Genomic DNA, 13,849 nt, shown 5'->3' with positions numbered 1-13,849 from the left:
GTACCCCATAATAATCAACTTGAGTTATGCAAAATAAATATGAGCAGCAAGACTCAGTATATTCAGTCTTATAAACCAAGCTATTATTGTGAGACAATAAATTTATGTATCCTGTCCCTTAGGATATCAACACCACTGCAGGATTCAAACTTTAGCACTGAATTCAGTGAGAAGAAAGGGTTAAAAGAGAGAGAGAAAGATGTATCGATCAATCAATTGATTGATCTGAGAAGTTCCAGGATAGAGGGGAAATTTCCTTTTCTAATCCTAATTCTTGGTTACATGGTTAGAGTAAGGAGGAAGAAGAGGTTAAGGAACATTTTATTCCCTCCACGTCAAAACAGTTTTGACGGGGAGGGAGGCAAAATAACAAAACAAAAGAAAGAAAAGAAAAGGATAGGTACTAAGTAAGAGAGATGTATCAGCTAAGGGAGAGTAATACCCAAAGTGGTATTTCTCAAAAGAGACTGTTTCTCTAGCTTTTCCTGGCACCACATATAATATGGCATCGTTAACATGGTTATGGGACATGGTCAGAACAAGACCCACCCCAAGATGTCCTTAGTTACCATGTGATATAGACTCTGTGGTGAAAATCAACAGGCCCACCAACAGCTAAAATGGAGGTTATGGCAAACACTCCAAGATATGCAGGCAGAGAGGAATGAGGGCAGGCTGGGAGAGCAGGTGGTAAATAAATGGTTGATGTTCCTCTGGAGCATTAACCACACTAAGTGAACAAGCAAACAAGGAACTCACAATGGATATCAGAAACTACAGAAAACACCATGTAATAAGATCTCAACTTTTCCTCCTCACCATGGGGTCATAAAAGCCATATTCTTCCCCTGAATCACACGGATGGCCCCTTAGGGACCTTAGGCATGGGCAGTCTTCGTTTGGGTTGCTAAAACAGATTACCACAGACTGGTGGTTTAAATAGCAAATATTTATCTCTCATACTTCTAGAGGCTGAGAAGTCTGAAATCAGGGTTCCAGCCTGGTTAGGTCCTTGTTTTCTCACATGGATGTCTTTTTGTTGTATCCTTGCATAGCAAGCAAAGAGCAAACTCTTGTATCTTATAAAAGGGCACCAATCAAACCATGAGAATTCTGCCCTTACAACCTAATTATTTCCCAAAGTCCCACCCTTCAAATACTATCACATTGGAGATTAGGGTTTTAACATGAATTTGGGGGGATGCAAACATTCAGTCCACAGCATTTTTATTCAAAAGAGGCTGGATACTAACTAAGGCAACTATTTAAATCACTGGTCAAACTAAGATTCAAAACAAACTGGTTACCTAGTAAAAAGTTTTTCCTTGAACCAATGTAGATAACTAAATTAGCCATAAATATACAGCTATACATTCTCTGCACATCATAGTTATGATGTGAGCTTACCACTCAATTAAAACGCTTGAAGAAATATATAAATTAATAATCAACTATGTTTGTACTATATATTGAATACATATACATGTTTTCTCCCACCCACACACACACCTATATACATTTTTCCATGTCACTGAAGAGAAAATTAAAGCAGAAGTTACACCCTTAAAGAAAAATGTTTTAAAATCACCTCTCAAATTGATTTAAACTTACTAACCTGACTGAGAAATTAGGAAAAAAAAAAAACACCTTGAAGATTTATTCTAAATGACTGAAGAGTTTGTTCATTTGATTTGATTTTCTACTGAAAGGCAAACAAGATGTTTCTTAATGTAATTATAAAGAGAGACTAGAGGGGAGTGAAGGGAGGGGGAGAGGGTATGGTAGTAGGAATGATGGTAGAATGAAACAGACATTATTACCTCATGTGCATATATGACTGCAAAACCGATGTGATCTTTCAATATGTATAGTTGGAGGGGTGAGGGATTGCACTCCATTTATGCATGATCTATAGAAATGTATAAATGCATTCTACTGTCATGTACAACTAATTAAATAAACAAAAAATCAATTAAAAAAATAAAAAGTTTCTTCAGTTTCTTCAAAGATAATAAAGGTAAGGAAATGAACAAGTCTATAAGGAGTTAGCTATTATTTCCCAGACTGTCGACAATTCTAGGAAACATCTTGTTACCTTCCACCTCAACGCCAGACACATCCTGACCAAATAAGTCAGCTTACATTTCATTAATTATAGTAATGGCTAATTTAACATTTTTGCTAATTTAACATTTATTTTCTCCCCAGGAATTGACTGATTAGCATAATTTTCTAGGGAGAAATACTAATTTCATAATCTCAAAATCACATCTGGGTTTTAAACATCTGATAAGTTATATTAATTTAAAATCTTTCATGATGATCCTATTCATGCTTTTAGGAATAAAATGAAAATTAATGATTAGTTTCTCTATATTTAAGTATATGGCATAACAGTTTGCATTATTTACATGCTCTGAAAGCAAAGAAGTATCAGAAATATACAGATTCAAAACTGAAAAAAGTACATAACTTTATAACCTCCATTTTCCATACATGATTAAATATACTTGCAACTTGCACCAAAAAATACTCTTAGCTTCCTCATAGTATGAAAATAAGACAGCAAAGAAATCAAGCATAAAAACAAATTAGGTTATTGTTTCTCTAGAAATGCATGTAACAATTTAATTTTAGAATGTATTTATATCTAACATCCATTTTTGACCTTTAAAAATCACATACTGTTATCATTTGAATTCTAAGATAAAGAAGAAAATCAAACATAACAACAATTCATTTTGTGACTCTCAAGAACTACCAGAAAAGTTTCCCAGTTAAATTATAATAAAAATACCAAACAATAAAGCTTTCTTACTCAGCAGCCACCTATTATGTTTAAGAGGCTTAAAATAAAATGTGTCAAAGATCAAGAGTAAGTTATCTGAGATGTCAAGTGCATAGGGTCAAAGGCACAATTTTATTAGGTCAGAGGTGATATAAATAAAATCTTATATGTCAAAGAAGAAGGGTCACAGACAAGGTATATATAATATAAAGACATCACAGATGACAAGTAATAATTTTAAGTAAAACAAGTATGTTTACTATAGATATATTCACTGATTAAAAATGAAACTTCTATGTAATATAAAATAGTCATTCTATATCATAATTCACATGTTATATTGCACACTAATTTTTAGGAAGAATGGTCTATCACCAAGAATATCTATATGAATTAAGCAAGAAATTTCAGAAAATTCCTTTGAAATGAAACAGTACACAAAATGAACACATCAATCACATCTTCAACTACAATGACTAAATATCAGACCATTATAAGTATAAATATCAGATATTATTGCACATTATTTTTTCAAATATTTTAAAATTTCTAATATTCTTTCCCTTTCACCTTTTCTCATTGAAATAAAAACACAAAAGTTTACATTTCAGTTTATGTAACAGCATAATCAAGAAAAATTTTCAAGAATTTTTGTAAATTAAATAGTGTATTTATTTTTTTGTTGATGGAGCCTAACCTCAAATAACTGTTATAAACTAAAGAATTTCTACCATAATGGAAATTATCATCTTATAATTAAAGCAATATCCTCATTATTAAGTAAATTATTCCATTTATAAAAATGAATTTTTAAAGAATATTTTCAAAGTAGAACACATGCATAGGGAACTCGAGTTCTAAGCAGCCAACTCAAATAGAAAATAAGGATATTTACAAAAGATTTAAATCAAAAAATTCTATACTACTCACTCTTAAAATACATTTGAATAAAAAGCAAAAAGATACAACTTCAAACAGATAATTACTTCCATATTCCATTTCATTTGTATCAAAAATACTTAGATTTACAAATGAGAAATATAGAGGCCCACTCCAATGATACCTTCAAGTCATGTGTATATCCTTTCAGTTTAATTCAACTCAATTTAAACCGTATTTATTAAAAACCTTAACTATGTGTCAAGCATTGTGTAAAACATGAATATACAGGAATTTAAACACTAGAAACTTTCATTCCAGCCACAGTGAACTGGCTTGTAGTAGACCAATGTTCCAACTCCAAAAACTGCATACAATATATAAACTAACTATTTGAAGGCACTGAAGAATAGCCAACATGGCCAGAACTGCAGAGATTATAATCCCTAAAAGAAGAGAAGCACAGGGAGTGAGTTGACATTCATCCCCAATTTTTCCTTAAGGGGTTATGCCAATCTTTGGCATGGGAGAACAGTGCAAGCTGGCAGTCTCAGTGAGCTAAGGAGGCAGAATTTGGAGTTTAAAGCTATCCAAGAGGTTGAAAGTTAAGGGGTAAATCCTTCTAGGGAAGAAATTCCAGCAAAGTAAGCCAAATAACATGTGCGACTGCCTCCCCCAACAATGAATTGGTCATATCCTAAAACCCTTGGGAGAACAGCAGCTTCATTTCTTCTACCCAGATAAAATTTATTAAGAAACCAACCACAGAATTACTTGCTTTCTGATAGCATCCTAATCATACCAAAGTCTCATCTCCTTGAGTATTCCCCCAAATCACCTAGCATTAGCCAAATTCTAAAAGACCTTTCTAATACCTTCTTCCTGAAAAGCTCTACAACTTCCCATGGTATATGTTTCTCCTTCTTTTAACAAGTCAACAAATCCTATTTTATTCAACTACAGGTGTGTTCCTGATGTTCTCTGCCTAGAGGGAACTGACAATCTAAGAAAAATAATTAACTATAGCCATACAAAAACAACAGGAATCAGTCTTACACTTAAAGATGAATGAAGTCAGATACAAAAGAGTATATACTGTATGATACCACTTATATGACATTCAAGAATAGGCAGGTAAATAGATAGTGCAAAGTCAGAGTAGTTCAATTTGAAAACATGACTGGTAAGGGGCAGAATGGTACAATAAATTATCTATCTTTATCTTGACCTGAGTAGCATTATATCAATGTATAACTATGTAAAAATTCAACACCTATAAATTTAAGGTTTATGTATTTACTAATGTATGTCACACCTCAAATTATTTTTAAAAAGTTAAACATAACATGCACCTACACACAGGTACCGCTTTCAACCCACCACAATCTTTTTTGGGTATTTTTTTTTTTTTTTTTTTTTAATTCTCAATTGAGCGGTCTGGGATTTGAACCGCGGTCCTTGCGCACGCTAGGCGAGCGCTCTCCAAGAGGAGCTATTTCTTCAGCTCTTTTTTGGGCATCTTAAGAGATACTAGACAAACATGAATTTCTTGTTCTTGAGCAATTTTAGAAATTTTCTACTATAAATAAATTTGTAAATTAGCTATATAATCCAAGTCAATAAAAACTGAAAGAAAATATTCTACAAACATATTTACAGAAATCTAAATTCTATGTAAACAAAAATTATAGATGAATAATACATTTCTAAAACTTTGTGTTTTACTGTACAAAATTATACATTTATATAAAATATAGTTATCTGTTTTCTAAGAAATTTGGTACATTACTGAGTAATTCTTGCCTTGCATTATTAAAATATCAAAATACCATAACTACTTCTTATACAAAAATTATGACAGCATTAAATTTTGCTTCAAATTATTAAACTAAAATGTACAGTAAAGTGACACGTTTGCATACTATATTATGTAGTTATTAAGTGCTAAATTAGTTTTCAATAATCACAAATACATATAAACATGGAATTCTTTATAATAAAAGAGCACATACTAGATACTCAATAACTAAGTATAAATAAACAAAAGTAAAGCATACCACTTCTTCATCTGAAAGTTCACGCCCTTGAATGCTGCTATTCTCTCTCACAGCTTGCTGATGTTTTTTGCCTTTAATGTGGCTAAAAAGATATACCTCTGAAGAGATCTAAAAGCATAAAATCAAAATAATGCAATCAACAAAACATTATATCTAATATTAAATATTACATAGTTGATCTAGTCTGCTATATGTAAGTTGAAATCACTCTTGCCTTTACATATTAGGTTTAAAAATATTTTTCTTAGGACATAATACTGAGAATCCTCTAAAAGACATATGATCAAAAAAGGCATGCCATCCATCAATCAAAGCCAGGTTAACAGGAAATCATTTCCTCTAGGTCTAAAGGTTTAAGTATCAGCAATGAAAATGCTGCTTTACTCATTTACTTCCAATACCCAAGAACACTGGTTTAGGCAAGCATTAAGCCGGCAAATATCCATTTTGGTAGCACCTAACTGCTTTGACACTTTGCACTGTTATCCCTAAATACTATGATTTGTACTACTTACTTTTCATTGAAAATCATTAAAGAAATCCATGGTACTCAGAGAAGTCTTAGCATAAATTTTAGAAGATTAATAAATATATTTCTAAGATTTCATAAACATAATAATAAATTATATCACCACAGTATTGATAATGACAACCTACCAGGACATTGCAGAGAGAACACTGCTTCTTTCGTTCATAAGGAGTAAGTTTTGGGGCATAATCAGTATTTGCATGTCGCCCACTACTTAACTCAGCAGCTTTTTCTTTCCTTTGTTCAATTTGTTCCATGTGCCTCCGAATGCTTTCATCATGCTGTAAGTCAATGTATGAAATTTTCAAAATATTAATCTATCTTTAGATTACTACTAAGAACTTGGAAAATAATATTTCCATTAAAGCTTTCAAAATAATGCAAAAATATTTTATTTAAGAATATTTTATTTCAACATCAACTTGTACACTGAAGACAGAGGTTTTACATAAAGCCCTTTAATAGCTCCACAAGCACATTTCCTAAAGGGTGTTCCATTAAGATATTAATAGGTGTTTTGTGGGAGAGGTTCCACAGTCAAATAAATTTGGGAAACAGAGGGTTAAAGCTGAAAAGGTTTTTAACACAGAAAGTTACAAAGTCCCTACCATGTCACTATGCTCTATGACTCAATAAACCTGGTTTATAGGAAGACACATTTTACAAATGATATGCCCACAATACACTTTTGAGAAGTTTTCCTGAAACACACTGTGGGAAATGTGTTCCCACAGGTAAAGCCTATGCTTAGTCACATACCAAGCAAGGCTCTTCAAGACACAAACCTCTACCTACCCTTGTTTCATTTCTAGTTGCTCTTCACTTCTAGTGACTATCACAGAAAAGTCTTGTAAAAAGCTACTTTAGACATGTCCTTGTGCTCATACTATTTCATATTGCTCAAATGCAGCCCACTCATCATCTACTATTCTCCTACCCACTCAGATCATCCTTCTTTGAAGATTCAGCTTAAGAATTCTCTAATATTATTTCACTTTCCTCTCATACCCCTCAGGTTAGACTAAGTGTCTGCCTCTGTACTTTCATAGCACTCCCTGTACACATCTATATGGAAATTATCTGCTTAGCATCTGAATCTCACACTAGATTATGAATTTCCTGAAAATGGAATCATATCTTACTAATTCATAAGTATTTGCTGCACTAAACTTAAATGAATAATAAATTCCTAGGACAATACAAATAGTAAAATATGTTATTCTATTTTAAGCAGTTATTATCCCTGTAAGGGAGCCAATGTGTAAATAACTATGATAACAATATGGAATATTCATACACTAAAGACTGCCTACATGTTGCATTAAGTGAATCAATTTTCTGGAAAACATAAGTTTATAATAATCTACCAAGCTACAATTATATAATTCCTAAGCACTGAAAGCATAGAAAACATCTTTTTAGTTTATTCCTAAATGATTAAAATCTCTGAATATCAGAAGCCTAGCAATAATGTCTTCAAGTCACTAATGAATTGCTTAGTATAAACAGGAAATGTTAAGCTTCATTAAACTGTTTTCCATGTTGGCTCTTTCTGTCTTCTCAAAATAAATTTAGTTTCCAGATAGCTGAGTTTGAAACAGAGTGCAATCATGTAACACTTGTTTAAGTGTTAATTATTACAAATAATTCAATTTTTGTTCTATAAAATTTTTAATATCATGCTCCATTGAAAGCTCTAAAATTTCAAATAAAAAAATAATCCTACTTTGAGCTGAATTTTTTTCTGTAACTCTTCCATAGCTTCTTGCTGAGCAGCTGTGAGTGCCGCCAATCGTTCTTCCCTGTCTCTATAAGGAGATAGTCAAAATTATAAACTCAACTGCTTAGAATAACAAATCTTATGAGGTTAAAAAGTACAATTAAGACACAACAATTTATAGACTCTAAAAAACTGTTTTATTTGAAAATTATTTTTTTCTGCGTGCCTACTAATTCTCAGGTATATTGCTTACTAAATATCTGGGAAGTAATGAAGTCTTTGTTTTGTTTTGTTTTAGTACTGAGCAGCAGAAATTAGCAGCTATGAGAATGGTTTCTGGACCCAAGCATGGATTTAAATATTAGCTCTGAGACTGTCGTTAAAATATGAGGAATAAAAAAATATTTTACCCATGAAACAAGAACAGAATGCTATTTTTAAGAATGGAATAGTAAGGAAAGAGCATTTAGAAAATTAAAATATAAGGAGGAAATTTTAAAAATCACTAAAAAAAAATGCCAAAAAACCGAGAAAGTCTTCTAAAAAGCAGAAAATTCATGAAAACAGAAAACAGAAGTGAAAAAAATGAGAAAATTAAAAAAGACCAACATCTCTTAAAAGGATTCCATATATAAGCACACGCATAAACACACACACATATGTATATATTTTTCTCTCATATACATATTAGAGAAAGTGGGTAGAATAAAAACTTGTTAAATCAAAAATACTTCATAGAATTGAATGGTGTGGGTTTCTAGACTGAAAGGTCCCACCAGTACAATGAACAGAAACACAAAACAACAACAAAAAAAAAAAAAAAAAAAAAAACAGGGAAAATATAAAATATATTTGTGGTTTCTGAGAGCAGAAAGTTCTTTAAAAAAAAAAAAAAAAAAAAAAAAAAAAAAATGAAGTCAGTCAAAGGGACACAAGAAGCAACTAAAAAGAACTCCCAGTACCCAAAGGTGGGACAATTTGGGCACCAATAAATAAACTGAATGAGAATATAACTCAAAGTGTTAAATAAATATAAATAAATCCATATTTTCTAAAATGTTTAATAACTAAACATATGAGGAAGTGCTATGATTAGTATGTAGTTTCTTCCCCATGGATTCATGTGCTGAAACCATGGCTGGTCCCACTGTGACATTGTGCGAGATGACAAAACCTTTAAGAGGTGGGGGCTTAGTGCAAAGCAATCAGATCACTGTAGGGCAGGAAGATGCCCCTGGAAGGAATTAATGAGATTCTCAAGGATGGTGGTAGTTTCTGAGTTGTAATAAAAAACAAAACTGGCTCCTCCTTGCACTCTGGCTTCTTGTCTCACTCTAGGATCTCTCCCTCTCACACATATTCCCACCATGATGCTATCCACCATGATATGTTGCAGGCAAAGGCAAACTGGTCAGAGCTGGAGCCATGCTTTTGGACTTTCCAACTGTAAAACTATGTGACACATAAAATTCTTTTCCTTACACATTACCCAGTCTCAGGTTTTTAGTTATAGTAATGAAATACAGACCAGTAGAGGAAGAACAAACTAAATGTCCTGTACAGAAGAATTCCAAAGAAGTTAATGGTGGTATTCTTCTCTCAAGGAGAGGTACAATAACTCCCATCCTTTAAGTTTGGGTTATGTTCTCAATGGCCTGCTTCCAAAGTAAATAGCAAAGAGAAATCTTAGAACTATACAAGGGAGAAACTGGACAAACACTACCTCAGCTAGATAATTAAAGTTAACAAAATCAGTAATAAGTTCAGTTGGTAGCATGAACTTTTGATATGCTCAAAATAATACTGCACTTCTGTATTCTTCCTTGCAGAAAGCCATAACCCCAATCCAACCATGAGAAAAAACTGAGTTCTAATTGAGAGACATTCTATAAAAAAAAAAAAAAATACCTGGCAATTATTGCTCAAAACTGTCATCAAAACCATAAAATTGGCTGGGCACAGTGGCACACGCCTGTAATCCCAGTGGCTTGGGAGACTGAGGCAGGAGGATCATGAGTTCAAAGCCAGCCTCAGCAAAAGTGAGTTGCCAAGCAACTCAGTGAGACCCTGTCTGTAAATAAAATACAAAATAGCCCAAGGGATGTGGTTCAGGGGTTGAATGTCCCTGAGTTCAATCCCCAGTACAAAAAAAAAAAAAAAAAAAAACCTACAAAATTCTAAGAAACTGTCACACCTCAGGAGCCTAAAGAGAATTACAATTAAACAGAAATAATTCCCAAACACTTCACAAATTTAATAAAAATATTAATGTACAGAGTAGGATAAACATGAAGGGACCCCTAGACAAACGATATTCAAACTGATAAAAGACAAAGACTATTTTGAAAGCAGAAAGAAAAAAACAACTCAAAAGTGCAAATAAATATGATTAATGGAAGCAATTTCATCAGAAAGAATAGCAATCGGAATATTTAAAACACTCAAAGAAAAACCAAGAACTCTATATCCAGCAAAACTATCATTCAAAATGAAGGCAAAATTAAAATATTCCCAAATAAATGAATATAAAGCTAATCCACAGAAAGGAAAACTCCCTTATAAGAAAAACTAAAGGAAGTCCATCTAGCTAACAAGAATAAGGAAACTCAAAGACACATAAGGACACTCAAAGACAAAGAAATTAAAGTACATCAAAAATGATAAATATGTGGGTGAATATGAAAGAATGAATAATTTTTTTTTTTATTCTACCTAGTTTCTTTTAAAAAATACTGCATAAGAAAGCATTGTAATGCTATATTGTTTAGTTTACAACATGTGCAACTGTAAAATAGGTACAATAACACTAGGGCAAGAGCACATAAAGTGGTACTAAAAAAAAATTGCTGTTTTACCAAAGCTAATTTTGTTTTAAACTTAAGTGGTATACAGTAAGTCAAGATGAATATTTTAAGCCAGAGAACAACCATTAAGCAAATAATAAAAATAGCACAACTTAAAAAAATCAATGAATTTAAATGATTCATTAAAAAGTACTGGTTTAATTAAAAAACAAGGCAATAAGGATGAACCCAAAAACCTTTGCGACAAAGATAATACCAAAATGGCAAATACAGCCAGGTGCCATTGTACACACCTGTGATCCCAATGTCTCAGGAGGCTGAGGCAGGAGGAGCTCAAATTCAAGGACAGCCTCAGCAACTTAGCAAAGCCCTAAGCAACTGAGTGAGACCCTGTCTCAAAATACAAAATGAAAAAAGGGGTGGGGTTGTGACTCATTGGTAAAGTACCCCTCAGTTAAATTCCCAGTACAATAAAAAAGGCAAGCATAAATCAAATCACATTGTCAAATATATTAAGTAGGAATTTGATTAAATATTCTAATCAAATGACAGAAAATAGCAGGCCAGATCTAAAAGCAAAACCCAACAATATGTAGTCTGTGTGTCATTTCTGAGATACACAGAAGTAGCATAAAAGGAAAAGGACAGAAGACATACCATGTAAATAGTAACTATAGTTATATTTATAAAAGAAAAGAATTTTTTAAACCTAAGAATTTTTTTTTTTAGAAAGCATAGAGGAACATTTCAAAATAAAATGGTCAGTGTCTCAGTAAAACACAACAACTATAAATTATATGCATTTAATGAAGCACCAAATTATTCAAAACTGTATAAGGCAAAATTAAAATATTCCCAGATAAATGAATATAAAGCTAATCCTCTGAAATATACAAATGATTCAACTATTATATTTGTAGATTTCAATAATCCTCTCTGCAGAGCTATTAAACAGAAAATCAGTAAGTATACAGAAGACAACACTAGCAAATAACTTTAACTGATATTTAGAGATTACTCCATCCAACAATAGTAAAATATAAATACTTTCCAATAGTACAAAGAACATTCTCTAAGATACTCCATATCTAAGGCTGTAAAATCTCAATAAATGGGAAACACTGAAATTACACATATTCTTCAACCAAAAAATATTTCGTTAGAAATCAACAAAAAAACTGATATTCCCAAATATTTGAAAACACTTCTAAATAATATATGAATCAAGGAAATCAGAAGAAACATTACAAAATTTGAACTGACCTGTTACTTATGCCAACATCTTCCAAAAATTTCCCTTTTCTTTAAGCTAGTCAGAATCAAATTTTATTTTTTTAACCAAAAAGTTTCTCATCCAACAGAAAATTTCAAAGTTTCCATTTTGACAGTAATGTCCTAATTCTAAGAAATTTAATAAATTGAGTATATTTTTGTATTTCTATTTCTAAAAAATATACACAGCATCAAACAAGACCCTACTTAAATATTTACTCATTACCTAAGTTCATCAAGACCCAAACCGGTATCAAGAAAGCAAATGAGGTACCTAGCTCTCTCCCTGGCTGCATCTTCACGGGCTTTTTCCTTTTCTTGCCTCTGTTGTTCAATTCGGGCTTCTTGTTCTTTCCTCTTCATCAATAGTTCTTCTACACGAGCCTGCCGTTCTGCCTCTAGAGCTCTCTTGCGTTCCTAACATTCAAAATATTTTAAAGGTATTAGAACTGTGTGTAAAATCAAAATGATTAAAAGTGCATACCTTTGACACAAATTTATATATTCAAGTCAAGTAGATCCCTGGCTTACCACTAGTTAAACTGCTTCTCAGAATTTAAATGAAAATCAAATAAATAATTACTAACAATATCTGGTTTTCATGTCATTTGCAGTGCTACACATAGAGAATAAATGCTATTTTAAGCAAATACTATATCCCCACATGCTCTTTGAGAACCTAATAGGCATTTTTTGTTTAATCACTTCTAAAGTCTTGTGTTAATACATGATTAAAGAAAAAAAATATAACAGGGAAAATCAGATTTTATTTCTGAACTAAGCTTTCATAATGGTATTAAGTGAAGGAAGTTTGTAGGCTCGAGAAGTGGGCAATAAAATAAAGCCTAGGGGTGATGATGAGCACAGGGTCAGATTCTCTAGTTTTGTTTCCTGAGCCTATTATTCACTAGCTAGGTGATTCTCATCTTGTTAGTTACATTCTTTATACCTTAATTTTCTGTAAGCTAAATAACAATAATATTTCTTAGAACATTACAAAGAATACATGAGATAATACAGACAAAGCATTTACCACAGGGCTTAGTGTAAATTTTCAATTAGTTAACCCCCTCCTATTCATGAACCTCATCAAGGCAGAAGATACTTCGTTAAAATAGGGTAAATTTCAACATGAAATATTATGTCTTTTGTGTTTCTGCCTAGTAGCAATACTTTCCTAATTTTTACCATTAATGGCTGAACTGATACATTTCTTTCCATTTATCCTTGTTTCGGAGTAGCTCACAAAACATTTTTGATTCACGGAATATACTGTGTAAGTGTTGGTACTTACACAGCCTTATCCAAGTTGCTTCACCTTAAAGATCCTAAATTATTAATATAGGTAAATTACCTAGCATAGTGCTTAGTCATAGTAAGGACTCAGTAAAGAATAGCAATGATAATAACAACAGCAGTGTCAGTTCAGAATATACTGAAGACAGTTTCAAATAATAGTTAACTAAGCTCACAATGATAACTTCATCTCTACAAGCTCTACCTACTCCAGGGCAAGAAAAAAATTTGTAAAATAGTAAGCTGATGGTACAGAATACAGGACACGGACACAAACCCAAATAAATACAATTTTCTAATACTAGACAAAGGTGCCAAAAATATGCAATAGAGAAAAGATAGCCTCTTCAACAAAGGGTGCTGGGAAAACTGGAAATCCATATGCAACAGAATGAAACTAAACCCCTTTCTCTCACCCTGCACAAAAATCAACTCACAATGGATCAAGGACCTTGAAATCAGACCAGAGACCCTGCATCTTATAGAAGAAAAAGTAGGTCCACA

At 32.3% G+C, this 13,849-nt stretch overlaps 1 protein-coding gene across 8 annotated transcripts in view; it reads right to left on the bottom strand.

The window, feature by feature from the left end:
- The window catches only part of SCAPER (S-phase cyclin A associated protein in the ER), a 470,315-nt gene that overhangs the window by 301,471 nt on the left and 154,995 nt on the right, over window positions 1-13,849 (bottom strand). For 7 of the 8 annotated variants that reach the window (XM_079128857.1, XM_079128859.1, XM_079128858.1 and 4 more), the window contains 4 exons: window positions 12,324-12,466; window positions 7,980-8,061; window positions 6,382-6,534; window positions 5,725-5,832 (listed from right to left, as the gene is read on the bottom strand). In XM_079128857.1, the coding sequence (XP_078984983.1) occupies window positions 5,725-5,832; window positions 6,382-6,534; window positions 7,980-8,061; window positions 12,324-12,466 (486 nt within the window). Of the gene's footprint in view, window positions 1-5,724; window positions 5,833-6,381; window positions 6,535-7,979; window positions 8,062-12,323; window positions 12,467-13,849 lie in introns of those variants that run through there. The other variant, XM_079128864.1, reaches the window with a different exon arrangement.

Source organism: Sciurus vulgaris (genome assembly GCF_902686455.1).
Source record: "Sciurus vulgaris genome assembly, chromosome: 2".
In the NCBI taxonomy this organism is placed as follows: Eukaryota; Metazoa; Chordata; class Mammalia; order Rodentia; family Sciuridae; genus Sciurus; species Sciurus vulgaris.
Note: the sequence above shows the minus strand (reverse complement) of the source record. Positions and strands in the feature narration are given on the sequence as shown.